Source organism: Peromyscus californicus, unplaced genomic scaffold (genome assembly GCF_007827085.1).
Source record: "Peromyscus californicus insignis strain IS unplaced genomic scaffold, ASM782708v3 Scaffold_2__1_contigs__length_46816999, whole genome shotgun sequence".
Lineage (NCBI taxonomy): Eukaryota > Metazoa > Chordata > Mammalia > Rodentia > Cricetidae > Peromyscus > Peromyscus californicus.
Genome location: NW_026294540.1, coordinates 43142851 through 43168870, shown reverse-complemented (window position 1 = coordinate 43168870; position 26020 = coordinate 43142851). Strand labels below are relative to the sequence as shown.

The 26020-nt window shown below is 47.7% G+C and overlaps 2 protein-coding genes across 5 annotated transcripts in view; one reads left to right on the top strand and one right to left on the bottom strand.

Annotated features, from left to right (window-relative positions):
- Positions 1-26020, bottom strand: part of Fry (FRY microtubule binding protein) — a 403165-nt gene that overhangs the window by 261899 nt on the left and 115246 nt on the right. Inside the window, exon 1 of one of the 4 annotated variants that reach the window (XM_052754590.1) lies at positions 196-690. The exons of 2 other annotated variants lie outside the window; for them this stretch is intronic. In XM_052754590.1, the coding sequence (XP_052610550.1) occupies positions 196-265 (70 nt within the window). In that variant the 5' untranslated portion in view covers positions 266-690. Of the gene's footprint in view, positions 1-195; positions 691-26020 lie in introns of those variants that run through there. One more of the 4 variants, XM_052754589.1, reaches the window with a different exon arrangement.
- Positions 551-24012, top strand: LOC128120504 (uncharacterized). Its single transcript, XM_052754593.1, has 3 exons — positions 551-931; positions 21320-21560; positions 23348-24012. The coding sequence occupies exons 1-3, from the start codon at positions 551-553 to the stop codon at positions 23533-23535; spliced, it is 810 nt and encodes a 269-aa protein (XP_052610553.1). The 3' UTR covers positions 23536-24012.

The window sequence follows — 26020 nt, the reverse complement described above, 5'->3', positions numbered from 1 at the left end:
AGAGGGAGAGAGAGAGAGAGAGAGAGAGAGAGAGAGAGAGAGAGAGAGAGAGAGAGAGAGAGAGAGAGAGAGAGAGAGAGAGAGAGAGAAACTTCCTCAGCTCACAAACATATGTGTCCGGTTGAGATCTGATTCCTCCAACCTTAGCAGCACCCAGAAAACAAAACAACAAAAAGCTTGTTTTCTATTACTCACCGTTACTCCAGGATTTCAGTAAATATTTGATACTGATTTCAAAGAAGCCGGAATCCTGCTGGCTGGCCATGTCTGCCGCATACAAAGAAGACTGGAAGCTGCTGTTGGAGGAGCAGGTACCGGGCGTGGAGATGTGCCCTGTCACAGGTTAGTGATGTAAGCGAGGGTCAGAAGCAAAGAGGCACGCTCCTCATTTAAAGGACACCGGGAGAGGGATGCTCAGCCTCTCCTCCTCTTCCTCCTCCTCCTCCGGGGGCCAGGGCTGGCTTCTTATTTGCTGGGTGCCAATCTCCCTTGCAAGCCTTCGGAGGCAGAGGCCTCAGCGGCTTTCATTTCAGAGCTGACATAAGCGGCAATGCCTGCGGCCCCGCCTGCCTCCGGCCGCCCACATGCTCAGCCAGAGCCAGGTACGGCAGCAAGACGTCCCCACCTGCACCGGGAGCTGCTGCCGTGCAGGGGCGGGCAGGCCGTCTGGGCCTCCTGGCTGCCCAGCCTGCAGCCCCCTGCCGAGGGATGGGCAGAAGCCCCGCCCCCAGCCGCTGCCTTTCTCAACCTGAGCACCCACCCAGCCTCCACCTCGCAGCCCCAGCCCCAGGGACCGGGACGAGAAATTGGCCAGCTGCCTGGGGGCTGGCTCCTCGGTGCAGAAAGGTTGGCAGGCGGCGGCCCGGGTGTGCTCGGGCTGCGATTTCCCCCAGTGTCTGTCCCTGAAGACACTCAACTGCGGCACTCTGCGGTAAGCCAGCTGCACGCTTGCATTCGGATGCAGCAGCGTTTGGGGAGGGGTGTGTATGTGTGTGTGTGTGTGGGGGGGGGGGTGGTGAATCCGTCAGCCTCGCTGCAACCGAGAAGCCAGAAGTCTGCCTGGCCTTTCCTCCCCGCTCTGTGATGAGCAGAAGGGAATCTGCATTTTGGGCAATGCAGGCTTTTTTGAGGGGTACCGGAGCTCCAGCGCGTGCGCCGGAAGGGAAGGTACACCAGCTTAACCGGCTTGTCTGTGGAACGCCCGGATTCCACCATGGACCGGGTTCTTCATGCCGTCATTTCTAAGACTCACGCAGCCCAATACAGCTAATTTCATAAGCAGGAGGAAGCCAGGACGCAAAGGCATCAGGATCCTGCCTTCTCCTTCATGAATCCTTGCTATCGTGTCCCGATTCCAGTCAGCTTTGTCTCACGTTATTTTTACGCTCGGTGGGAGGATTAAATAAGAGTATTGTATTTTAATAATGACTGGTTATGCTCTATCAGGGTGACGTTTGACCGTCATCTCGTAAGGCACTGGGTCCTCCTCTCCCTAGTATATTTATGATTGAGAGTTTCCAATAGAATGACTATGTAATAATTATTTAACCCCCCCCCACACACACACACACAAATGTGCAAACTCCACCCCACAACCCAACACGACCAGACTTCCTGGTTTATTAACTCATTTGACAAATGAAAGGAAAGGTGACAATATAATTTTTATATTTTAGGCAAAAAAACTTCCAAAAATGGCACTTCTAGAAACGTCCTGGTTTATCAGCATGTTTTGCAAACCATTCACATTATGGGAAGGCGGGCATTTAATCATTCTCAAACCCAACTCAGCTGGCAGGGTTTTAGCCTCCTGAAGTCTGTCATCAGGCTGAGGTCCTGCTAATTCATATGCATACTTTAGGGATGAGCTCATTTTCTTCTATCAGCTTCAGAGAACGTATGGGCTCTATGCAAAACAGGATCGGAAGGTTTTCCTTCAAAAATATCCATTAATAACTGGGTTGGCACTTTCCCCATGTTACAAGGCAGGGAATGAACAGGCCACAAGGGTACTGAGGAAATGCTACACTGAGTCTCACAAGGTCCCAGTTCCCGCCTGGTACCAGCTCTCTAGCATTGTAGCCTGAGGAAAATGATTAACTTTGCTAACCCTGAGTTCCTCAGCTATATAGCGGGCATAATCAGTGCACCCACTTCCTGTGGTTTTCGGAAAGAATAAATGACCTTATGAGAAAAGGTCAACCCAGTATCCTGCACATAGTACACTATCACATTTTATTACTTACTGAACTAACTTATTATTTTATTCATTGCTTTTATTATACTGAGCTCACTTTTTCTGAGGTAAAACCATTTCTGTGAATTAGAGAGAATGTTGTTTTTGAACACCAATCGTAATTATCGAGGAACAGCAGATTGGGGTCGTTGTAACAAGCAAACACGCTCTTGTATATTGCCACTCTAAATATTTGTTTGTTTGTTTTGAGACAGGGTCTCTCTCTGTCTCTCTGGCTGTCCTGGAACTCACGATGTAGACCAGGCTGGTCTTGAACGCACAGAAGATGCACCTGCCTCTGCCTCTGGAGTGCTGGGATTAAAGGCGTGCGCTACCACATCCAGCCTTAAATATATACATTCTTTTAAATTTTTAATTTGGGACTTGAGAGATGGCCGAGCTGTTCTTCCAGAGGACCCAGGTATAGTCTCCAGTCCCCACGTGGCAGTTCACAACCATCTGTTACTTGGGTTCCAGGGGTGCAATGCCCTCTTCTGGTCCCCACAGGTACTGCATGCGTGGTTTACAGATAAGCACATGGGCAAAACACACCTCAGTACACATAAAGTAGAAAGGAATAAATTGTTTAGAAAAATCCCAGTTGATTTTTTAAAAAGTTTTTAGTGGTACTATGAATATACTACCTAGTCAAGAATTCCACTCATATGTATTTCAAAGGACACTGATGATAAAAACTTAAAGCTATTTAGAAGAAAAAAAATAGCATTTCATTTTCCCTGCAAAGAGTGAATGGGCTGTTTTTATTAGGCCCCAACTATTTATTTTAGTACCTTTAAAGAGGATATATATCGTGCTGGAAAGATGGCTCAGCTGTTAAGAGCATTGATTGCTCTTCGTGAGGACCTGGGGTTCAGCTCCCAGCACCCACATGGCAGCTCACAACTGTCTGTAACTCCAGTTCCAGGGGATCCGACACCTTCACACAGACATACATGCAGGCAGAACACCAGTGTACATAAAATACAAATAAATAAAAATTTTAAAAAGAGGATATCTATCCTAAGTGAGCAGAAGAGGCCTTTGATCCGCTCAAAGGCTGGCGAATCAAAGGGAGTGAAACCTGCTACAAGCTGGGACAGAACTGCCACCCTTTGTCACCTTGCTCTCGGGGAAATGGCTTATTAAAAGACAAAACAAGGGCTGGAGAGATGGCTCAGAGGTTAAGAGCACTGACTGCTCTTCCAGAGGTCCTGAGTTCAACTCCCAGCAACCACATGGTGGCTCACAACCATCTGTAATGAGATCTGGTGCCCTCTTCTGGTCATACATGCTGTATACAAAATAAATAAGTAAATCTTTAAAAAAAAAAAAAAAAAAAAAAAAAAAAAAAAAAAAAAAAAAAAAAAAAGACAAAACAAAAAACTGTAGGCGCCTAGACAAAGGTGCTTTGAAGTAAAACAATGAAATCAGAATGTGTCCCTGGCAGGCTTCCTGACTTCAATTGTCATTTCAGATGACCTCTAGCTGTCTCAGCTCTCATATCCCTAAAAGTGAAGGCTCTCTCGGTCGGTGCTTAGAAGTCTCAGAGACTAGACGGTGACCAGACACTGGGGGCTGAGAGAGATAAGAAGGATGTGGAGGGCGGCCAGCAATGGTGTCAAAGATTGGAATGGGTGGGAGAGTGTGGAGGGGTGGGGTGGGGTGGGAGAGTAGAGGGGTGGGAGAGTGTGGGGGGTGGGGGGAGAATAGAGGGGTGGGAGAGTGTGGAGGGGTGGGGGGGGAGAGTAGAGGGGTGGGAGAATGTGGGGGGGGGGGGGGATGGGGGGGAGAATAGAGGGGTGGGAGAGTGTGGAGGGGTGGGGGAGGAGTAGAGGGGTGGGAGAATGTGGGGGGGGCAGAAAGTAGCCTGAGACACAGGCTAGCCATTGACGAGACCATCTACATTCACCGGACATAAATTCTGTGCTAAAATACACGTTTAAAAATCATATTTAATCCTCACTTCAAACCTGCGAGATGGGGACTATGAGTAGTCCATTTTCTAGATGAGAAAGTTGAGGCTTAAAGGAACCTCAGGTGCGAGTCACAGAGCTGATACAATGGACGTCTGGCTTGTACTGCCATTTGTTGTTAAGTTATTAGCATCATCTCATCACTTTCAGTGGTAACGTGAGATAAGAATCACCTTCCCTAGAGAAAGTTCAGGAAGGGATGTCCAGAACCCCTGATAGTTCACAGCCTAGTCATTGCCCACGTCCTCAGCTTTTTCCTGGATGAAGAATTGCTCCCCTGGGCTTTGCGGCCCCCTGAAGAGCCGAGAGAAAGATGCCACTCTTGTTCACAGTAATCTGATTTGCTGTACAGGTTCTGTCTCTGCGGGGACTCATGACCCAGAGTGGAGTTCAGACGCCTGCAGAGAAAATCCAGCCCCCGGACTCTGCGCTCCACGTCAAGGGTAGAAAGGGCTTTGCCCACCCTGCTGTAGGATGGCATGGGCTGAGGACTCAGTCCAGGGGCACAGTGTCTATCTTACGATGAAGACACAGGTATGGGCAGGCGGAGTGCTGGGCGGCCCCGAAGGAACCAGAGCTCAGTTATGTGAGAGAGAAGGGAGTGATCAATGTGTCCCCAGTGTCCCCACTGAGTGACGGTGCCGGACGAGGGAAGCAGAGGGTACTTGGACTAAATCTCAGAGCGGATGGCACTTGCCGCTCTCCTGCATTCACCCCTGTTACAGCTGCCGGCTTCTCCCCTCCACAACTGCTGTCCCCCAGCACTCGGTCCTCAGGCAGGAAACATGTTCATGGCGAAGTGGACACACTCTTCGTACCTACTGAAGGTTATGTGCTACCTCTAGAGGTAGGTGTGTTAACAGAAGCACAACGAGGGGCCAGCACGTCAGCTCTGCTGGTAGAGGCGACTGTCACCAAGCCTGGTGACCTGAGGATGATCCCTGGGAGCCATGTGGTGGAAGGAGAGAACCAAGTCTCACAGGTTGTTTTCTGATCTACACGCACACACACACACACACACACACACACACACTAAAATAAATGCAAGGAAAGTATAGTGAGTCTGTAGTTTAATTCCTATTTTATTTATGCTTTCCTAGCATTTTGGACAATTTCTTGAGGTTAAAATATGTGGTCTTAAAAAAGTCAACCTGGAGAACAAAGCTTGACCATCTGGATGCTTGCCTACCTCAGAAACCATTACCCAGTGGGTTCCAAGCATCTGGCTGAGTTGACTGGGTTGGGGTGGAGTGTGTTACCTTTCCCTGTGGACAGGTGCAGGTGGGTACCACAATCGGTCACTGTCACAGAGTTAGGCAGAGGAGAGATGCCTCAAAAGCAACCCAAAACACAAAAACACAAAAGCCACCTTATCAGTTTTTGGTCAGCAGGGTCAAATCCAAAGAAGTCTGATGCATGCTATCGTCTCATGATTATACATCATGCAGTTACTGTTCTGAGGGGCCAGCAGCATGGCGCAGTGAGTAAGGACGCTTGCCCCTAAGCCTGGTAACCTGAGATCCAATCCCAGAACCCACAGCGTAGAAGGAAGGAATCAGCTCCTGTAAGTAAGTTGATGCCTGACCTCCAAACATACCCGTAGATCATTAAGTAAATGTATTCTTAAAAAAAAAAAAAATCTGTTCTCAGCAGGGCAGTGGCGGCACACTCCTTTAATCCCAGCACTGGGGAGGCAGAGGCAGGCGGATCTCCAGGTTCAAGGGCAGCCTGGTCTGTAGAGTGAGTTTCATGACAGCCAGGGCTACATATACAGAGAAACCCTATCTTGAAAAACAAACAAACAACCACAAATCTATTCTGAGGCCAATTAAGCTTTGCCTAGATTGAGTTAAAATAGCATGAGCTGATCTCAGTGATGACAAGGTCAGATTTCATTTCCCAGCCCCCCATCATTTTGCAGTACTGGGGATCAAACTCAGGGCCTGGGGTGTGTCGGGCATGCGCTCCACAACTGAACCATATGCCCAAGTCATCATTTTTCTTTACCTGGGGAAGAGAAAAGTCCCACAAAGAGATAGCCTAAGAATCAAGTGTTGGAATAACTGGTAAACTTTTGTCTGACCCATTTTAAATGCAGCGTTTGCTGATCCATCGAGTTAAGAGACTTTAAGTAGGGGAACCTGTGAAAGCATCCGTAGGATGCTACAGGGTCAGGGTCAGGATTGGGGACCTGCCCCTGAGAACCCCAGCTGTCCGGCACAAAGCCTTGCAGAACTTGATTTGTGAGTGTTGAAAACACTGGTTTCATTCCTCCCCACTGTGAATAGTTTTTTTTTTCCCAGTGAACTGAAATACATTTAACTTTTCTGAATGCAACAGAATTTCATTAAGGCAGAGTTTGTTGTTGAGTAGATTCAGACACAAACAAGGAAAATCATGTTTCCTGAAATGGTTTTCATTTTAAAAATAGCAGCAGAGCCCAGTTTGAAATCCCTCTTTACCCAGTTCCTCTGCGAAGGGGTTTTATAGGGAAATGGGCAGCAGGACAAATGAGCTAGATATGGGAGTCATGCACAGGGCAGTCTCTCTCCTCATAAGGCAATAAAGACCCTGAGAAAGGACAGCAGAAGGGAGGGGGAAAGGGCGATCCATCTCATTTCCTGTGAGCACGGGGACCAGCCCTTCATCTGCCCATTGCTGCCCAAGGTGACAAGTGACAGTTATTGAGCACTTAACAGCCTCAGGCTACATTGTATCACAGAGATGAAGCTGAACCGGAGACACAGCGGCTGGGCACCTCTTGGACTGGCCGAGGAGCAGCAATAAAATAAACGAGAACTATGAACCAGCTATCTCAGGCTTCCACCCTGGGAAAGGAGAATTGGGCCTCTCTGCAGACCCTGCTCCAGACACTGAATTAGGACTTAAAAAAAAAAGATATCCAGAATCTACGAATTAGAAACAGGGCGTAGGTAGGGCACCGTGTGCCAAAGTTGAGTCCGTGCTTTTACACACCAGTGTGCTGTCAGCAAAGCTGCCGAGCGTCTCCTCGCCTCAGTTTCCTTGTCTGTCAACTAAAGCAGCTCACGGGGTCCTGCTAGTCAGTGAGCACTTAGGCAAGTGGCAGGTGCAAAATGTCCCTATAAGCCTACAGTCAGAGGAGGAGAAGAGGGGGAACGGGGGTACTGCCTGCTGCGGAGGGAGGGACCCCTGCCCTGCTGTCCCTGATGGCCACTAAGGTAACGTGTGTGTACCAACCTACACCTGTGTGTGTGTAGCTTTTATTTTTAAAAGATTTTAGTTTACATATATATATGTATATATATATATATATGTATATGTGTGTGTGTGTATTTTGTCTGCATATATGTGTATGCATGAGCACTATGTGTGGCTGGTGTCCATGGAGGCCAGAAAAGGGCACTGGATCCTCTGGAACTGTAGTTACACACGGTTGTGAGCTACCATGCGGACGCTGGGAACCGAACTTCTGCCGAAGCAGCCAGTCTCTCCAGTGCCTAGATTTGTCTGTACATTTACTACTTACTTTTGGCAGTTTAGATGAAAACGTGTCCCTCACAGACGCAAGTATTTGAACCCCGGGGTCCCCAGCCGGTGGCAATATTTAGGGAGGCTGTGGAACCTTCAGGAGGTGCAGCCTTGCTGAAGGATGTGCAGCCCCAGAGGGGACTTTGGGGGTGCCTAGCCCCGCCTGCTTCCAGTTCTCTGTTACCTGTTGTGGCTTCAGATGTCATCAGCCAGCTTCTTGCTCCAGCCACCTGCCGCCATGCTGTACCCCTGTCACGGGCACTAACCCCTGGGAACCGTAAGCCAAAATAAACCGTTTCATAAGATGTTTCTGGCCATGGTGTTTTCTCACAGCAACAGAAAGGAACTGATGTGTACTCACACTTCACATACACTGTGACGCCTTCCTTCTGTAAGTGATTGCATGCTTACAGTGCTAGGAACAAAGGCTTTAAAATCAGGAATTAGGAAGTCTTCCTCTGCCTCTCATTTGGACCTGGTGCTACGATCCTGGGCAAATTATTTCTCTAAGACCACCTCACTGTGCCTGTGCTGACATTTGAGTTTTCCATATTTAGAGGTGGGGGTGGGGGAGGACCAGAACAAGAGGTGATATTGAGTGATAAAGTACAGGACTTAATTTCTGGCAACAAGTCCACATTCTCGATGCCTTTTGGATAAGGTAAGTGTTCAAGGCATCCATAAAGGCACACACTGGCTGGCTGGCAGGAGAAGCTGACCCTAGAACCGCAAAATTGGGGGGTTGATAAGAAAGATAAATCAATATTGAAGCAAGCAAGTGGTCTACTGCGAAATGAACAAGGTGATGTGAGAGCGCTCTGTTCGGCTTAGAGGAAATGATAGAACTAGATACCAAGGAACTGCGATAAACCCAGGGTAAGTAGAAATGGCTGAAGCCAGGTTGTCCCCATGGAGCTGAAGGACAGTAGGGCTGAGGGAACTGAACGCGCAGACAGTATCATGCCCCCTGGAACTGACACTTTGAAGAGCCATGTCCACCTCTCTAAGCACTGTGACTTTTTCTTCAGTCTCCACACAGCTTCCTGGTGCTGAACCCCAGACCCCACCTTGTAGGACGGGGGGGGGGGGGGGGGATGGGGGGTGGGGGGGTGTTGAGCTGGAGGAGAGTGGGTTTTAGCCTCTCCACTGTAGGCAGGGTTCAGACGCACTGGAGAGTGTATGTCACTGACAACTTAGCCCTGCAGGACAGAGAGTCCTGGAAGGCATGTTTTCAGAATGGGTGGGACATGGCCAACCTATGTGAGTAACAGTCCCCGCTTTGTGTAGGAGGGTGGGGCCCTCAGAAACTGGACCAGGGAAGGCTGTTCAGCTCAGCGGCTGGTGGGGAGAGAGGTTCCAACTGCCAAGCTCAGCGACACAGTCAGAGGGTCAGGGAGAGTAATGGGCTTTGCAGACAGGCAGGCTGGGTGAGGTCACCAGGAGAAGCCTGAGGAAATGCAGGGAGTGTGTGTGTGTGTGTGTGTGTGTGTGTGTGTGAGCGTGCGCGCGCACGCGCGCGCACGATTCGAGCCCTCAGTGGCATTAACCCGAAGAAAACCTCACTTCAGGGGCAGATCCCACCCTACAAGCTACAGTGATCTACCTACAGATTTGAGCTCCTCTTTCTCTTCTACGAAACGCACAAAATGCTCCCTAGCTGCCCTTTACGTGAAGTTGTTTCTCCATCTCAAAGGAGAGACTGCGGCTGGGAAGGTTGGTACTCCCAGGATGCTAGCACGCGACACTAGGTGTTCCACCAGGGCAAGAGAGCAGAGGGTCCGTTCTCTTCGACACCTTCTGGTCATGGCACCAGCCTGTTGGACTTTCAGTCGAGGGACAGACTGGGGGTGTCCTGCTCTGTAAATGGCCATCCACCAACTCCAGGAATGTGCTAGTGGTTTGCCTGAATTTTCCCCAAATGCCATCCCCGCCCCTGGATAAATACAGGCTGGGTGGGACTGCAGCCCGAGAGATGCTCCACCCTGCCTCCAGACTATTTTCCACCTCCTTTTCTCCCCAATTAGCTCGTTTTTTCCCCCTTTGAAATTCTGTTTAGACACCAGCCTTGCCTATCAACCCGTCTCTCTGCACGTCACTCTTCATATAGCGCATACTGTGTTCGTTAGAACACCCGGTAGCTGAGGACCAAGGTCATGGATGTGGCCTGTGCCTGGACTTTCAGGAGGAAGGTCCCACAGCGAGCCTTTCTCATAATGACATAGTTATTAATCACAAGGTGAGCCTGTGATGAACACAGCAAATCCTCTCTCCATTGGCTTTTCATCTACTGTTACTAATGAGGAAACAGAAGTTACGGAGCCACCGCAATTTTTTCTCTTTTTTTTGAGGGCACGGCAGCAATTTTAGCAGCAATGACTGTTAGTCATGGGATGCCACTCAAATTGGCCCTGAGCCCCAATGTGAGACCAGCGGTGCCCAACGTAGCAGCGTTTGCCACTCTAAAATCCAAGCAACTACAGGCAAGCAGCTAAACACAAGTGGGAAGTTTCAACACCATAGCTTCTTTATCCCAGCATGCCACAGGTATAAAAATTATTAGTGTGCCATTTAGTATTCTTCCTTAGCATTGAATATTTCAAAATACGCTGCGTACTTTGTGGTGCCTGTAAACCACAGTCCAAGAGTACAGCATTCATCAGTGGCTAGTGGCTCCTTTTCTTTGACAGACCAATTCTAGGAGGTTCCTAACAGTTTCTGTACTGTAAACCTTTGCGTGTGGGTGTGTGGGGTGGGGTGGGGTGGTCTGTGGCTGTGTTTGTGTGCATGCACGTGTGTCCTCCTCCACGGACTTCCACTTTATTTTCTGAGACAGGGTCTCTCATTGAACGTGGAGTTCACTGGTTGAGCCTGCTGGCTGGCCACTGAACTCCAGGGATCTGCCCGTCTCTGGCCCTGGAGTGTTGGAGAACGCGGCCGGAGGCAGGGACTGAAGCAGAGACCGTGGAGGAACAAACACTGTTACTGTCTTGCTCAGCTACCTTCCTCGTGTAGTCCAGGCCCACCCACCCACAGACGCAGTGCCCACAGTAGAATGGCCCTCTCACACCCATCAGCAATTAATTAGATGCCCCCACAGATGCCCGCAGGCCAGTGTGATGGAGGCGAGCGTCTCTCCTCCCAAGTATGTCTGGGTTTGTGCCAGGTGGACAAACTTCCTAGCATAGTCACAGGTTCTATGAACTCATTTATAGGAAGTATACAGACGAGGTGAGGGTACCGGGAGAGGGTGTTGACTGGCTGTTGCCAAGGCTACCAGGAAGGGTGTGGGGAATCTGGTTTATAGTCAGGGGGTTTCTTTCTGGGATGATAGAAATGTGCGAGAGCAGAGCAAAGTGGCAGTTGTGTGGCCTCGTGAACACATGATCTGCTGACATGCCACCCTGACATGGACAAGTGTGTAACTTCACCTCACTAAGGTACTTATTTCTGGGGAAGGCTGGTCCCCAGGTGCCTTCTGATTTGCATCCTGCCCTAGGAGGTGCGGCTCCATCTCCACCTAGTGGCAAAAACACCTTGTGTCAGGCTCCAAGACAAAGATGCGTGCCTGCCCCACCACAGAGGAGAACCATGATCTAAAGCCGGGCCAAAGTCCACACCTCCAGCGGGATATCTGTCCCAGGAGAGTCCAGATGTTGAATAACGGCAGCTGTCGGCTGCTCTGGCAGGAGAGCAATGTGGTTTCTGGTGCTGGTCCTGGCGTGGACTCAAAACTCTCTGACACTTTCTGGGGTTGGTTTATCTGTCTGTACAATGGGAACAAGCTTCCCCATCACAGTGTTACCATGAGGCTAATAAAAGACAGCCCAAGAAACACAGCTGGGATGTGGATGTCTTCCTTTCCTTCTAGATGTTTAAGAACAATGGGATCTTACAAACGGCACGCAAGATGGGTTTTTCTTCCAAGAGGGATGCCCTTGCTCCAGACTGTCAGATGGATGAAAGAGATGATGGGTGCTGGAGCAAAGAGGCAGGGGTTGGGGGCTATCATGGGAAGAAGTGGAGGACAGAAGCATCAGGCATAGGGCAGAACTCAGTTCTCTGTCTCCCCAGTGAACTGTGTGCTCTTCACAAGAAAGCGGAACATTGGGCCCCCTCGTTTCTGAATTATCACCATCTAGGGTAGAATACATGTTAGAGTCTAGAACACGCTAGCTGAGAAAGTAATTTTTTTACTTATTTATTTATTTATTTATTTATTTATTTATTTATTATTTATTTATTTATTTATTTATTTATTTATTTATTTATTTATTTATTTATTTATTTATTGGTTTTTCGAGACAAGGTGTCTCTGTGCAGTTTTTGGTGCCTGTCCTGGAACTCGCTCTGTAGACCAGGCTGACCTCAAACTCACAGAGATCCGCCTGGCTCTGCCTCCCGAGTGCTGGGATTAAAGGTGTGCGACACCACCGCCCGGCAAGTAAGTAATTATTAATGTGCAATAAGGTGTAGTTTGCAGGTGAGCCCCAAAGTAGTGGCTACAGCAGCCTTCTTTCTCAATACTCTAAATGCATAAATTATTTTTGTTTTGGGGTGCATCGTTCAAGTGAACTTTCCATAGATCTACAGAAACAATAGAACAGTGAGTTGCTTCGTATAAACCAAATGCTTAAAAAACTGCACAACAGAAAGGGATATGTTATTAAAATATTGACCCAACAGACAGATTTCCGAAGCCAATTTTGAAATCTAAACTTGCCTTAAATGAGGAAGATGGGGCTGTGAAGTTCCAGAATGTTCTCCTGACACTGGAAAGTGGGAAGGCCCAGCCTTACTGGAACAAACCATCTCAAACCATCCAGCTGGGCATTGAAAATAACCCAAATGGATGCTTTCCTTGTCAATCCTCAGCCAGCTAGTTAATGCACCTTCCTGCTACAGGAAGGTCTGAAACATTTTTGAATCTCGTAGACGGAGAGTCTGAGGTAGTGAAAAGTGGTGTCTCTGCACCGTAAGTGTACAGTGCCCGTGGAGGCCGGAAGATGGCATCAGATCCCCCAGAACTGGTTGTGAGCTGCTGTGTGAACACTGCTATGGGAAAACTGGGTCATTTGCAAGAGCAGCCGGTTATCTGAGCCATCTCCCCAGCCCCTGGGTGGTTACTAGTCTTCAACTACAAGTCTGTGGTGTTCTCTGTGGTATCCAGCAGGATGGTGGACAACTAGGGCCATTCTGGAATGGCACCAGCCAAGCCCACCCCCTTTGCACACTGCTCCTACCCAGGTGGCCCTAGGGCTCCTGGCACACAGAAACACTGGGCAAACAGTGAACTGTTTGTATTGTAACCAGGAAAAAACAAACAGCAGCAGCAACAACAAAAATAACTCTCATTTGTGAGGACGTGCAATGCCCAGGCATGCCAGAGGCAACCTAAAACACTGAAACAAGCCTGGCCCCAGGAAGGAAACTCACTTCTTGCTTTATCCCATCACCTACTACCTAGGGAGAGCTCCTGAGTAAAGAAATGTAGGTGTGGGGAAATCTGCAAGAGCATGAGCTCTTTCGATCCATGCGGGCCCTTATCCACAACCTGCGCTTGACTTGGGGGATGCAAAGAACAGCACCTGTAGGATGTCTCAGAACAGGCTCTGTTTGGATAGACTGAGAGGAGGGGCCTTCCAGGGTGGTCCCAAGCTCTTCCATTAAAACATTCGCCCAAATTCCTCTTTGGATTTCATAAAATAAGCCTGTGTCCACAAGCACCAATGTGTACACATATGTGCGTGCGCGCGCGCGCGCGCGCGCGCACACACACACACACACACACACACACACACACACACACACACACACACACGAGAGACAGACTCAGCCCAGAGACTCTTTTCTCATACATTTTAGTTGACAACAATATGTTGTCTAGCGCAGAATAACCAGTTCCGAGGGAGGCTTCCTGAGCCACTGGTACAGGAAAGGTCAAATCCGACTGTCTCCAAGAGCATTTTATGTCTCTCCTACCACAGGAGAGGGAGAGGGAGAGGGAGAGGGAGAGGGAGAGGGAGAGGGAGAGGGAGAGGGAGAGGGAGAGGGAGAGGGAGAGGGAGAGGGAGAGGGAGAGGGACTGTCAAGGGTAACCCTGTGACTGCCAAGGCTGATGTGACAGTTGATCTGCTTACGTTCCAGGTTTCTGAATTGGATGAAATGACCCTTCCCTAGACTGCAAAGGCTATTGTGTGTGCACACAGCCAGAGATCTGGGATGCCTTTCGCACAACATTGGATGCCCTAGAAAACAGATGTGGGGCTGCTGGGGAGGGCAGGCTGGGAGAGGGTGGTGAATTCGGACAGGTCCCAAAAGCAGGGAGGTCAGGGCAGAGGGTGGGCGGCTAGGGCAGAGAGTGGTCCCCACAAAGTTGGCCTGGGCGACTGGATGGGGCCTTCAGTGTAGCCTAGGACCACACAGAAGGAGCTGCTGGGCCCCCCTGGAAACCTCCACGGTGTAAAATGCATGAGCTGTGTTTTGCAAATGGACTTCCATCTGGCTGAGTCCCCAAACAGCTTTCTTTCTCCAACCTGATGAAAGAGACACTTGAAATGGATTTGACCTTTTAAGATCCAGGCAGATGACTGGAAAGGTCTTTGCAGTAAACGAAGCAGCCTGAGGAGCATCCAGTTCAAGAGGGACACAGGAAAGGGCCACAGGCGGCTTTACTCTGATAATATTTCTAACGAGCGTCCCGTCACACAGGGTGGTTAACCCTCTGGCTGCATGCGTGGCGGGGACGTAAATATTAGTTCTGCAACGACACTGGTGCTATTGTGGCCTGTTAGGTGTTCCCACCCATAAGCTGGATGAAGGCAGAGGTTTCACTCTGGTTACAGTGGAGAGGGAGGGAAGGGTGGAGAGCACTAAATATAGCAAATGACCTTCAGGCTCTCTAATAGACGGCTGAGCTCTAGAGAGACACAAGGTCAAACGCACAACAATACTTTATTTCAGAAGACATGGCAAACTGTGTTGTGACCACGCCTCCTTACAAAAACAACAACCGAGAACAATTTAAAAAAAAAACAACAGTAACACCACCACCACAACCAAAGCCACTCCATTCAAAGTAAGATAGCTCTTGGGTTTCTGATGCGTCCATTCACTTCCCAGCACAGGAAATTGTGTGTGTGTTGTTCACTTCCTGACAACTTTCACTGATTTAGTTATTATTAGTTTTTATTAAAACTTCATTGTGAAGGGCTTTCAAATGAAAACTATTATACAGTGAGAACAGTCGGACTTAAATGCCTGTGCATCTCAATGAACTTCTACACAGTCGGAACAGCCCTTCTGAAGCTGCGGGCTTCACGCTGGAGTTGACACTTCCTCTATCGAATCCACTCTTGTGTTTGTTTGTTTGGTTGGTTTTTTTAGTCTCCCTACATTCATATTCTGGGGTCATAAACTCCAGCCTCAGAGGGGCTGGAGAGCTGACTCAGTGGGTAAGAACACTGGCTGCTCTTGCAGAGGACCCAGGTTTGGGTTCGCAGCACCCACATAGTGGTTCATAATTACCCCTTATTCCAGTTCCATGGAATCCGATGCCCTATTCTGGACCCATGGACACCAGGCATGTATGTGGTGCACATACATACATGCAGGGAAAACACTGATACACATAAAATAAAATTATCTAAAAGAAATTTCATCTCCAGAATGTGACAGGAACTGAGAATAGGGTCTTTTAAGGAGCTATTTAAATTAAAATGGAAAGGAAAGCCTTCTTACTGAGACATCTGAAAGCAGGCGTGCTTAGTCAATGAATCTGTAGTCTGCTGTCTGGCACCTCTGGCTAGATGCCAGCTCCACAGAACGAGGCACACAGTAAGTGCCTAGTGACTATACCTAGTGGGTTAATTTCCACAGGACAGAATCGTACATCAAGGAGGTGTTTGAGCTTATGACAATGCCACTGACGAGTGTCTTAATTCTCAGTGGGCAGGTGTCTAGCATACTTCAAAGACCCTTTTTTCTCTCTCTTTTTTTGAGACAGGGTTTCTCTGTGTAGCCCTGGCATTCCTGGATCTCACTCTGTAGACCAGGCTGGCCTCAAACTCATAGAGATCCACCTGCCTCTGCCTCCCGAGTGCTGGGATTTCAGAGTTGAAATGTTATTGATCGGATATACTTTGATGATAAATGACACGGATATTCCTCATAGGAAAGGTTTGTATTAAATTTTTTCTCTCTAAACATTTGTTCTCTTTGAGGATCTGTTGGATTTCTCTAACTTGAATGTAGCAGACATTCATCGCATCTCCTGATACAAGGGCAAAAATAAATTTTAAGTTTATCCAATGTTGTTTTCTTTTAAAATTTTTTTTTTAATTTTAAGTGTGTGTGTGTGTGTGTGTGTGTGTGTGTGTGTGTGTGTGTGCAGTGCCTGTGGAGGCCAGAAGAGGGCATCAGATTCCCTAGAACTGGAGTTGTAGGCTGCTATAAATTGCCTGTGGGTGCTGGGAATTGAACCTGGGTCCTCCAAAGGAGCCGCCAGCGCTCTTAACTGCTGAGCCATCTCTCCAACCCCATAAACTGTTTACTTAAAAACCTCTCCTCTTCATTCTTTTTTTTTTTTTAAAGAGCTGTGCATCCGGCTTCAGCACAGTCTCTTATGTCTGCATACTTCCCAGCATGAGTTCCAAGGGTAGAAGACGGTACCGTCTTAATAAATGCCTGATGATGAATAATTAATAATATTAAAAATTACCATCATCCCCTTATCCTCGCTCCCAAGAGCAGTGGCAGATGGTGAATCTTGGCTGTGCCTGTGGCTGCCCATAGATCTTAAAAGGCGCCAGTGTTCACAGAGCAGCATCTCACAGGAGTCTCGTGTGTTTTATGGTTGTTATTCCAAAGGTTCTTTTTGGCACAGGCTTCACTGACAGATGAGCTTGTATCCCTTCTCAGAGGAATTCAGTTTTCAAACAACAACAACAACAAAAATCCAAGCGAACCAGACAAACTCACAGGCCTGTCCTTGAACGCAGGAGGAGGAGCGGCAGGGCGAGGTTCCCTCTTGCTTTCACACCTTGCGAATGTGAGCTCCAATCCGAATGTCACGACTATAACCTCAGGCTGGAGAGGTCACTCGGTGGTTAAGAGCCCTGGGGGCTCCGCCAGAGGACCCGGGTTCAATTCCCAATACCTACATGGCACTCACAGCCGTCTGCAACTCCAGTTCCAGGGGATCCGACACCCTCTTCTGGCCTCTGCAGGCACTGTACATATTTGGTGCATAGACACATATGCAGACAAAATACCCATATACGTAAAATAATAAACAAAAATTTAATGAATTTTTAATTAAAATGCCACATTCCAAGCACAGTGATGTGTAGGCCGTTAAGCAGCACAAACATTCTCTATAAATACATTTCTTTTTCTTCATCATTCACTTTGGCGGATGTTGAACATTTTACCTGCTCCCATAAACTTTATTTTCAACTTGCTAAAATTCAGTCACTAGCCAAGAGAGACACTATGTACAGATTTGAGATGGCAGCTTCGGCAACCCAACACGTGCCAAGGTTTGCATACAGTACCTGTGTTTTTCTTCTAGCTGTCTCTACAAAATATGTGTCTTCAGGGAAGGCTGTTGCCACTCACAGTGGAACCAAAGAAAATGCTAACATTGGGTGGCAACCAGTCTGAAAAGCTTGCTCATAAAGACAGACGATGATAATCAAACCCATTCATAATGGCAGGAAGCAATGAGCAGTGCTCACGGGCAGACTATGTTGAATGCCTGCTGTCACCTTTCCCACCCAAGTCCCAGGTTTCCAGTGTGGGCATGAAGAGAGCAGGACAAATGTCCCTTTAAAAGGGAGTACCTGCAGACAGTGGATCTGCTTTGCAGGCTCAGTTCATCATCAAACCGGAAGTTCTAGCAAGGCCGATGCTAGACGCTGTGAGAACCGCGGTGGGTAATGCTCCTGGTTTGGCTCAGCGGTTTCAAAACCGTCGCTTGACTCATTTCATAAAACAGCATCTGAAGGAAAGGCGTGCCCTGGCATGTTGCAACGGCCAACATCCGTGTGGTGGAAACCATATCTGATTGGGATTCCAGCGCAACCTCATCAACTAACCAGCTGGAAATCTTGCGCTGGAGAGCAAGTGGGCTGCTGTCCCTGTACGGCAGCTCCTGCCCGTGTGAAAATAGAGCATGAACAATAATATATACCAGTCTGGACTGCAGCTGAGATAGAGGGAGAAAGAGCATGGGGGGACTTTTCATACCCTCTTCACACGATCTGGGCACATTATTCTTATTACATGGATGGAGAGGCTGAGGTTTTGTAAATTCCAGGTCACTCATAATAAATGCTTGCCCGATGAGATGCATTTTTTTATAAGGTGTAATGGTTCCATGACTTATTTGAACCTAATAAAAAAAAGAAAAGTACCTTTGTATTTTTCTCCATGGTTTCCACCATGCTTCCTCTTGCCTTTGCGATGGGCTAGGATGGTCCTTGCCTTTGAATGTCCCTTGCATAATGATTCGCACACAGGTTGGAAACTAGTAGGTAGCAGAGAATAAAACTAACCAACCAAAGAAACAAAAAACAAACAAAACCATAAAAAAAACCCAAAACAAAACAAACAACAACAAAAAAAACCCTTGAGAATCAGAGCCTCAATATTCAGCGGCTTGATCGACAGAGCAGATATGTGTTAAAGACCTTTCATGTGATGGGCGCTTACATCCATGACTGAGCTTAAGCCACACACCATGTCTGTGTTTATGAGTGAGGCACTGTGCCCATTTTAAAGATGAGAAAATTGAAGTTCATCAGTCAGGTTACTGATGAAGGGAGCATGGCTATGGGTGATTTTTTTATTCCAATTCAAGTTTGGCTCAGGACCAGCCTCCTTTTTGTGGTCTCGTCAGTTCTAGCAGATGAACGGAGGCAACAAAAATCACGATCAGGGCCGGGCGGTGGTGGTGCACACCTTTAGTCCCAGCACTCGGGAGGCAGAGGCAGGCAGATCTCTGTGAGTTCGAGGCCAGTCTGGACTACAGAGTGAGTTCCAGGAAAGGTGCAAAGCTACACAGAGAAACTGTGTCTCCAAAAAACAACAACAACCAAAAGCAAAAAACAAAGAAAAAAAAAATAATTCAAAATGACATCTTAATTTTAAAAAAGTCAGTCATAAAACATAACAGCAGAATGATAGAATAAACATCAGAAGATAGCCGGGCGGTGGTGGCGCACGCCTTTAATCCCAGCACTCGGGAGGCAGAGCCAGGCGGATCTCTGTGAGTTCAAGGCCAGCCTGGTCTCCAAAGCGAGTTCCAGGAAAGGCGCAAAGCTACACAGAGAAACCCTGTCTCGAAAAACCAAAAAAAAAAAAAAAAAAAAACATCAGAAGATAACATTCTCTCACCCAGTCCTTGCCTTTGAACCCTTTGCTTAAAATGACTACTACTGACAAAAATATATTTAAAATAATCAACCTCTGAATAGAATATTTCTTTTAAATATAGCAGACAATTAACATCACATCTTTAAAAGTAATTCTGACCAATTTTCCTCCTCTGTGCTCATTAAAATTCTACCCCTCAAGTGCTAAAATTCCACAGGCCTCTGGCTCTCCTTGCGACTTACCACACCCTCCTGAGTCTCACACTGTTTTAATGACATCATCACTCCATACGGTTCTTGGTGATTAACTGTAACTGTTCTAGATACATATTCCATTTCTCCAAATGGGTATTACATCCTTGGAGATATAGGTCCTCTTTATTGATTTTTCTGTGTAACTGAACCCAAGATCTTGATAGTGTTACAATATTGGAGAAAAAAATTTAAAGATTTATTTTTATTTATGTTTATGTGTGTGTTTGTGTGACTGTAAACCAAGAGTGTTTGGGTGCCCACAGACACCAGATGAGAGTGTAGGATTCCCAGGAGCTGGAATTACAGGGGGTCGTGAGCTGTCTGATATGAGTGCTGGGAAGTGGTCTCAGGTCCTCTGGAACCACTGGACTCTGGCCCTCCTAACCACTGAGCCACCTCTCCAGCCCCTGAAGAATTTTTTAAAACGAGGAAAACGCTGCAGAGTGTAAAATGTTGCTGGCATCCTCTTTCTCACATTGTATTTTAAATGACAATTATAAAAATGTCAACGAAGAACTGGCTCCAGGTGGGCACAGATCATTAGGGTGTTGGGCTTCTTTGGTTTAGTCTGGTTTGGGTTTGTACAATACAGTAATGATGAGGTCTCACAGACAATGGGGAGTGTCATCAATGAAAATGTTATCGGTTCTTTTGAAATTAGGGCAGCTGCCCAGAAGACTTTCCTCAGTCCACTGCCTGATATCAGTTAACTGCCTGATATTGCGTTGAGCCTTGTGGGTCCTGGAAGATGCGGTCTTGGCTTCAGAAGTCTATACAGACTAGTAGCAAGACAAGGTCGCTCTCAGCATGATGTGTCTGTAAGTTTCTATAAGAATCACACGCTTTGATAGAACAGAGTCAGATCTGTTAGCCTCCTCAATGGTCTGTGCCCGTGCTTCCCACTGGGTGAGCGTTTTCAGATTTGAGTTTGGACATTTCGTGATGGACAAAGGCCACATTGGCATTTCATAGGCAGGTGGCGGAATTACTTGAGACTCTGCAGGTGTGGAGTTTCCCTGAACAATGAAGAACTGTCCCAGATCCCACCTGACTGTCAACTGATAAAAACTCAAGTCTAAAGATGTTAAGTCTGGAATCCATTTGACAGAGAAAAAAAAAACTGTTTTTGCACAAGACTAATATTCTCTATGTTTCCTCAGAAAGGCTGGGGCTTGTTTTATTTGGGGTGTTAACAGGAATCAGGCGATGGTTTGGAAAGTTATAATACTGAAGGCAATGCCATATCTGCCTGACTTGGTCTGTACCTGCGTCACTGTGCAGTTAGGGAAGCTTTGCAAAAGAGGACATGTCAGCTCATCAGATTGTCTTTCCAGGTACATGCTGGTGTTCTGAGTATTCACTGGGAGAGCTATCCTTATCTGTGGGGCTAGAAAGACGGCTCAGTAGTTAAGAGCACAAGGCTGCTCCTGCAGATCCGGGTCCGGTTCCCAGCACCCACCTGGCCGCTTATTACCATCTGTAATTCCAGTTACAGGGGATCTAACGCCCTCTTGTGGCTTCTGCTGGTACTAATGTATGTGGTGCACAGACACACACTGAGGAACACACACATGTACATTAAGCATTTTTAAAAGGACCTAAGAATATTAAAGAGGAAACTTCATCTTAGGTGAGTACTCTATACACCGATTACTTTGTGGTGTAATTTCAGACTTTAAGGTATACACAGGGAGGTTTCAGTAGGAGCTGAGTCACACAGACATTCATGGAATTATAAGAAGGTCAAGTAAGAGCATGATGGCTGGGTGTACAGTTAGACAAATTATTTGAACAAAAGGTACAACTAAAAACTATTTTATTGAGAAGAAAAGAGCGATGCTAGGTCACAAACATATCAGCAGCTACAATAATTTTAACCCTGCTTTGATGGTCTTATTACGCCTGACTGTTTCTGAAGTAGGGAACATGCTGCTTTTGGAGGCAAATGTAATTTTAATTTTTTCCTTTAACAGAAAACAAAGGATGGCACTGAGTTTAAGAAAGACAACTCCTTCGCCCCAGTGGTCATTTTAAAGGCTTGTTACGTGTGGGTTGGCCGCTCTGAGGATGGACAGCACCCTGGCCCGTTGTCCGTTTCTGAAGTGACACTTGGTTGTCCCTGTGGCTACCAGGTGGAGCCACTCAGCAGGTTCTTCTGTGTAACTAGGTCACTCTGTCACAGAGCCAGCCGCTATGACTCTCACGGATATCCAGGTGACCAGCTTTGATTCACTGTGGTTTCAACTCAACTGTGTAACCCACATTTTCAGAGGAAAGAGGGGGTCTACAAGGGGAGCTTTGGCATACAGAAATAAAGCAGAATTAAGGCCAAGAAACTTATTCCCCCCTGGCCCCTGCTCTGAATATAATTTTTTTATATGATTAAGAATGTATCTCATCAGGCAGTGGTGATGCACACCTTTAATCCCAGCACTCAGGAAGCATAGATAGGTAGATCTCTGAGTTCAAGGCCAGCCTGATCTACATAGTTCCAGAAGAGCTAGGGCTACAAAGAGAAACCCTGTCTTGAACACACACACACACACACACACACACACACACACACACACACACACACACTAAATGTATCTCAAGAGCCTGGAGAGATGCATTTAAGGTCACTGGCTGCTCTTGCAGAGGATCCAGGTTCAATTCCCAGCACCTACATGGCAGTTCACAACCATCTAGTTCCAGGGGAGCTGACACCCTCTTCTGCCCTCTGAGGGCATCAGACGCCTATATGGCACGCAGACATACATGCAGGCAAAACACCCATAAATTACAAAATTTAAGAGAACGTATGTCAGAATGCTCCCATACACCTGGCTAAGGAGGGACGCTGCACGCACCTGGGAGAAAAGCTTGCCAATTCTACGCCACCTTTGAGAGGAGCCAGCAAGAGCCTGAGGATTGGCATTGTGGTGTACCGCCCCTCCTCCCTCCACAGGAAACAGAACTCAGAGAACTTCTGTCAGATAGCAAAACACAACATTTCTTAAGACAAAGGGAATCAGTTCTTTATCAGAATATACCTCGGGAGCTTGAAGGATAAAACAGGATTCAGGCTTTGTCAATACAGTAAGGAGCAATTATAAACTGTAATTTTATCAACAACAGTATCTGCTAGCAGATAGTTTGAGGTGGTTATGACTAAATATGATCCCTTTCCATGTTAATAATATCCCTTAAAAGCTGTAAACTGGGGAGAAAATAGACCCACTTACCAGTTGTGAAAGCAAAGCTCTGAAAAGCCCATACCACCTTTGAAATAGGCCGTTGAAAAAAGACACAAAGGTAACCTCAATGATGCTAGCAAAGGGCCAGCGATTTCCGTGAAAAAACACCACGCACCACTATGCTTTCTTTGCAAGCCCTGGCTAGCGCTCTCATCAAAAATCACATTGCCACTATAAAAATACTGAGTCTGATGCGGTCTCGATGAGCCAGACACACAGCTGTCTGGGGGTCATCTGATTATAAACTATGTTAAAGATGGGGACGTGTACACCCTTTCACCACTTCAGTATTTTACTCTCTGGACAGTGGAAACTCACCAGCAAAGAAACAGGTGTGTTTACCCAGGAAACAGGTCTCTGCCAGAAATCAGGCAACCAGGGCAGGGCTGAGCACCACCCACCCTCCCACAGGCTCCACCCCCTCGCCCCCCCCAAACCCTCCCCGCCCTCCCAAGTCCCCCCCAAACCCCCCCCGCCCCCAGCCCCCCAGCTTCGCAGACACTCTGCAAGGTCAGGGAGTGAAGGGGCAGAGAAGAGGGCAGAGACCGGTCCTTGGGGATGAGAGCGAAGGAAGAGAGAGAGAGAGACAGGAGCCAGGTAGGGCCTGCCTTTCATAAGGGAACTTAGTGAATGCACACAGGGGGTGCTCAGCTGAGGAGGTGCCCTGTCAGGACCCCACAGGCAGGCCAGTACAGATGCCTAAATGCTAACACAGCCCACGGCTGATTCTTATCATCCATCTTCCATTTGATTTCTTTCCTGCAGTAGCTGCTTGGGCGGATTTCAAACACACAGCCAGCAAGCTGCAATGTTGCTGTTTCCTCATGTTTGAACTCCCTTTCTGCGAAAGGAAGAAAAGTCGGTCGGAGGGTGGGGCTGGGTGTGTCACAGCAGAGACGGGCACGGGGTTTGAGCCCCCGCTACCACAAACAACAAAACAAAGACCCCGATAAGCTGCGGGCCCAGCTCCCAGGAGTAATTCTAGTGTCTGTGGTTCGTTTTCGTTTTCCTTAGTTTGGCTATCCTGGGGATATTCTCCACAAACACTCCACCCTCCACGGACGAACTGAGCGGGAATAACTTTTAAGTTCAATATTGTCATAAACCAAAGACAGAAAAAAAAAGCCATTTTGCTTAAAATGTACTTTTTACATTTTTTGGTTTCTTAAAATATTGAAACATCCCACATGAAATTGTTAAGACATTAATAAATTATTAATAAATTAATAAACTGAATTGTAGGGGCTGGGGAGGTGACTCAGGTAAAGCTCTGGCCACTTAACCCGAGCACCCAAGTTCAAACCCTGGGACTCACGTGGTGGAAGGACTAAAGGACTCCCACAAGCTGTCCTCTGACTGCCACCCACAGCCTGTGACTGTACCCCCATCGATAAATAAATGTAATAAAGTCAACCCGTAAAGCTTCTCTATACCTCAGTGGTGCTGGTCGGGACTGCTATACACAGTTACTTCCACAGCCTTTTGGTATTAAGGTTTATTTCTTTTTTTTTTTTTTTTTTTTTTTTTTTGGTTTTTCGAGACAGGGTTTCTCTGTGTAGCTTTGCGCCTTTCCTGGGACTCACTTGGTAGTCCAGGCTGGCCTCGAACTCACAGAGATCCGCCTGGCTCTGCCTCCCGAGTGCTGGGATTAAAGGCGTGAGCCACCACCGCCCGGCAAGGTTTATTTCTAATGAACCATATAAAGATGCACATTTCTCTTCCAACTTAGCTCATCTCTCTGCCACAGAAAGTAAGCACACATTTAGAGATCCGTCTCTAAGTCCGCATCCTTCACCCTTCAGGAGAGGGTTCTCCACAAGGGTTGTCTTTTGCAAGTCATTTGTCCTCTCTTAACCCACCCCTCAGTCTCCTGAAGTCCTCTGCCCCCTGGCACCAGGTTCCCAGTTGTATCCATAGTCTATTTGTTTGACACAGTGAAAACCGGTAATAAACACAGGCCAGGCTCTGAGAGCCAAGTTTCACTGCGGACTTTGCAAGGAACCACCCCTGGACCCTGAAAACCACCAGGATGTCAATGTCAGCAGCATTTGGGATTTGGCCTTGGTTCATATGACCCACCCCCGACTGAAGAGCGCCAAAGTCCACTGCTAAGCCTGGAAGGGCAGGAATGCACTTGGCTGCCTCAGCAGAAAATCCAAGCCCTGGGATGCAGGGGTGGGTGGTGTGTACGGGAGAGCTGTACAAGGAAGAAGGTACACCAGCCCGTTTGCCCAGCTCCAGTGCAGTGAGGCCCGCAAGTCCCTTCCCCAGGAGACTGCAGTCTCTACCTGTGGAGGAAGGCTTCTTTCCTCAAGATCATTTCAGGCTTCTGAGTCTCTCAAGGAATGGGGGTTGGTGGGGGTGGGGGGTGGAGGGGTGGGGTGAACATTCTGGAATGTACAAATCAGGAGCTGCTCACCTCTCCATCAAGTCGTCCTCAAGGCAGAGGGAGTACATCCTATCCACAGCTGTATATAGTGACACCTAGTGGTGGCAGTTGGTACAGACGGAGAGGGATGCTTGAAGCCACAGACCCACCGAAAACCACCCAGCCTGTCTGGAGGTGAATTCCAGACAGTCCTCCAGACAGTCCAGGCTCACTCTCAGTCTGTCCACCTTCTCTATGAGGGACATCATCCTTAAAGGGCTGAATGTCCACTGTGAGGTTTTCCGCTTCCTCTTAGATATGATAACCATACAGAATATGACTGCACGATAAAATTAGATTTTCAGAAAAAAAATTGCTTGATTCTTTCACTTTTCGTTTCAAGGAATGATGAAGTAAGCAAAAATCACAGACATGTCCTTCAGAGACGCCCCACCGGGCGCCCTCCAACCCCTGGGTGGTACCACCCCAAGATGACATTAGTCGTCAGAAGTGAATTCAACCTGGGATTGTCCAGGCGGGCAGAATCACACACCAGCCTCCAAACACAAACAGCAACACCCTCCGCCTGGGAGAGACAGGCGAAGTCCCAGTGACATGCCTCTGTGATCTCGCGGTGACGGTTCCGGGAGACAAGGATGGAAATGCCTGTTAGGGACCAAACAGCACTTTCCCAAAATAGTTTGTATTGAAGGTGCAACCGCGGGAGTGGTGACGTCTTGAGATGGGACCTACGGAAGGTCCCTAGGATTAGGTGAAGTCATGGCGGGGGTGGGGGGAGGGCGGGGTGGTGGTGGTGGTGGTCTCAAAGAGTTAGTGCCCCATAAGGAAGAGCCAGCTGCGATCTTCTCCACGTTTCTCCCTGTGTCATGTGATTAGACAGTGACAAAGTTGCCATCCCTTGAGAATACCTAACTATACCGGCACACTTCACAATGGCCAGGAAGTAAATGTTCATTGTTTAAGCCACCTGGCCTGCGGCACTTTGTTACCACAGCCAAATGATGGCCAATAATAGGAATCACCACTTGGAAGTACTGCTGGTACTCAGC

Coding starts and splice junctions, on each gene's coding strand:
- LOC128120504 (XM_052754593.1), top strand. CDS start 551: ATGCCTGCGGCCCCGCCTGCCTCCGGCCGCCCACATGCTCAGCCAGAG. Junction 932..21,319: donor CTCAACTGCGGCACTCTGCG/GTAAGCCAGCTG, acceptor TTCCTTTAACAG/AAAACAAAGGATGGCACTGA. Junction 21,561..23,347: donor TGACTCTCACGGATATCCAG/GTGACCAGCTTT, acceptor TCTTTCCTGCAG/TAGCTGCTTGGGCGGATTTC.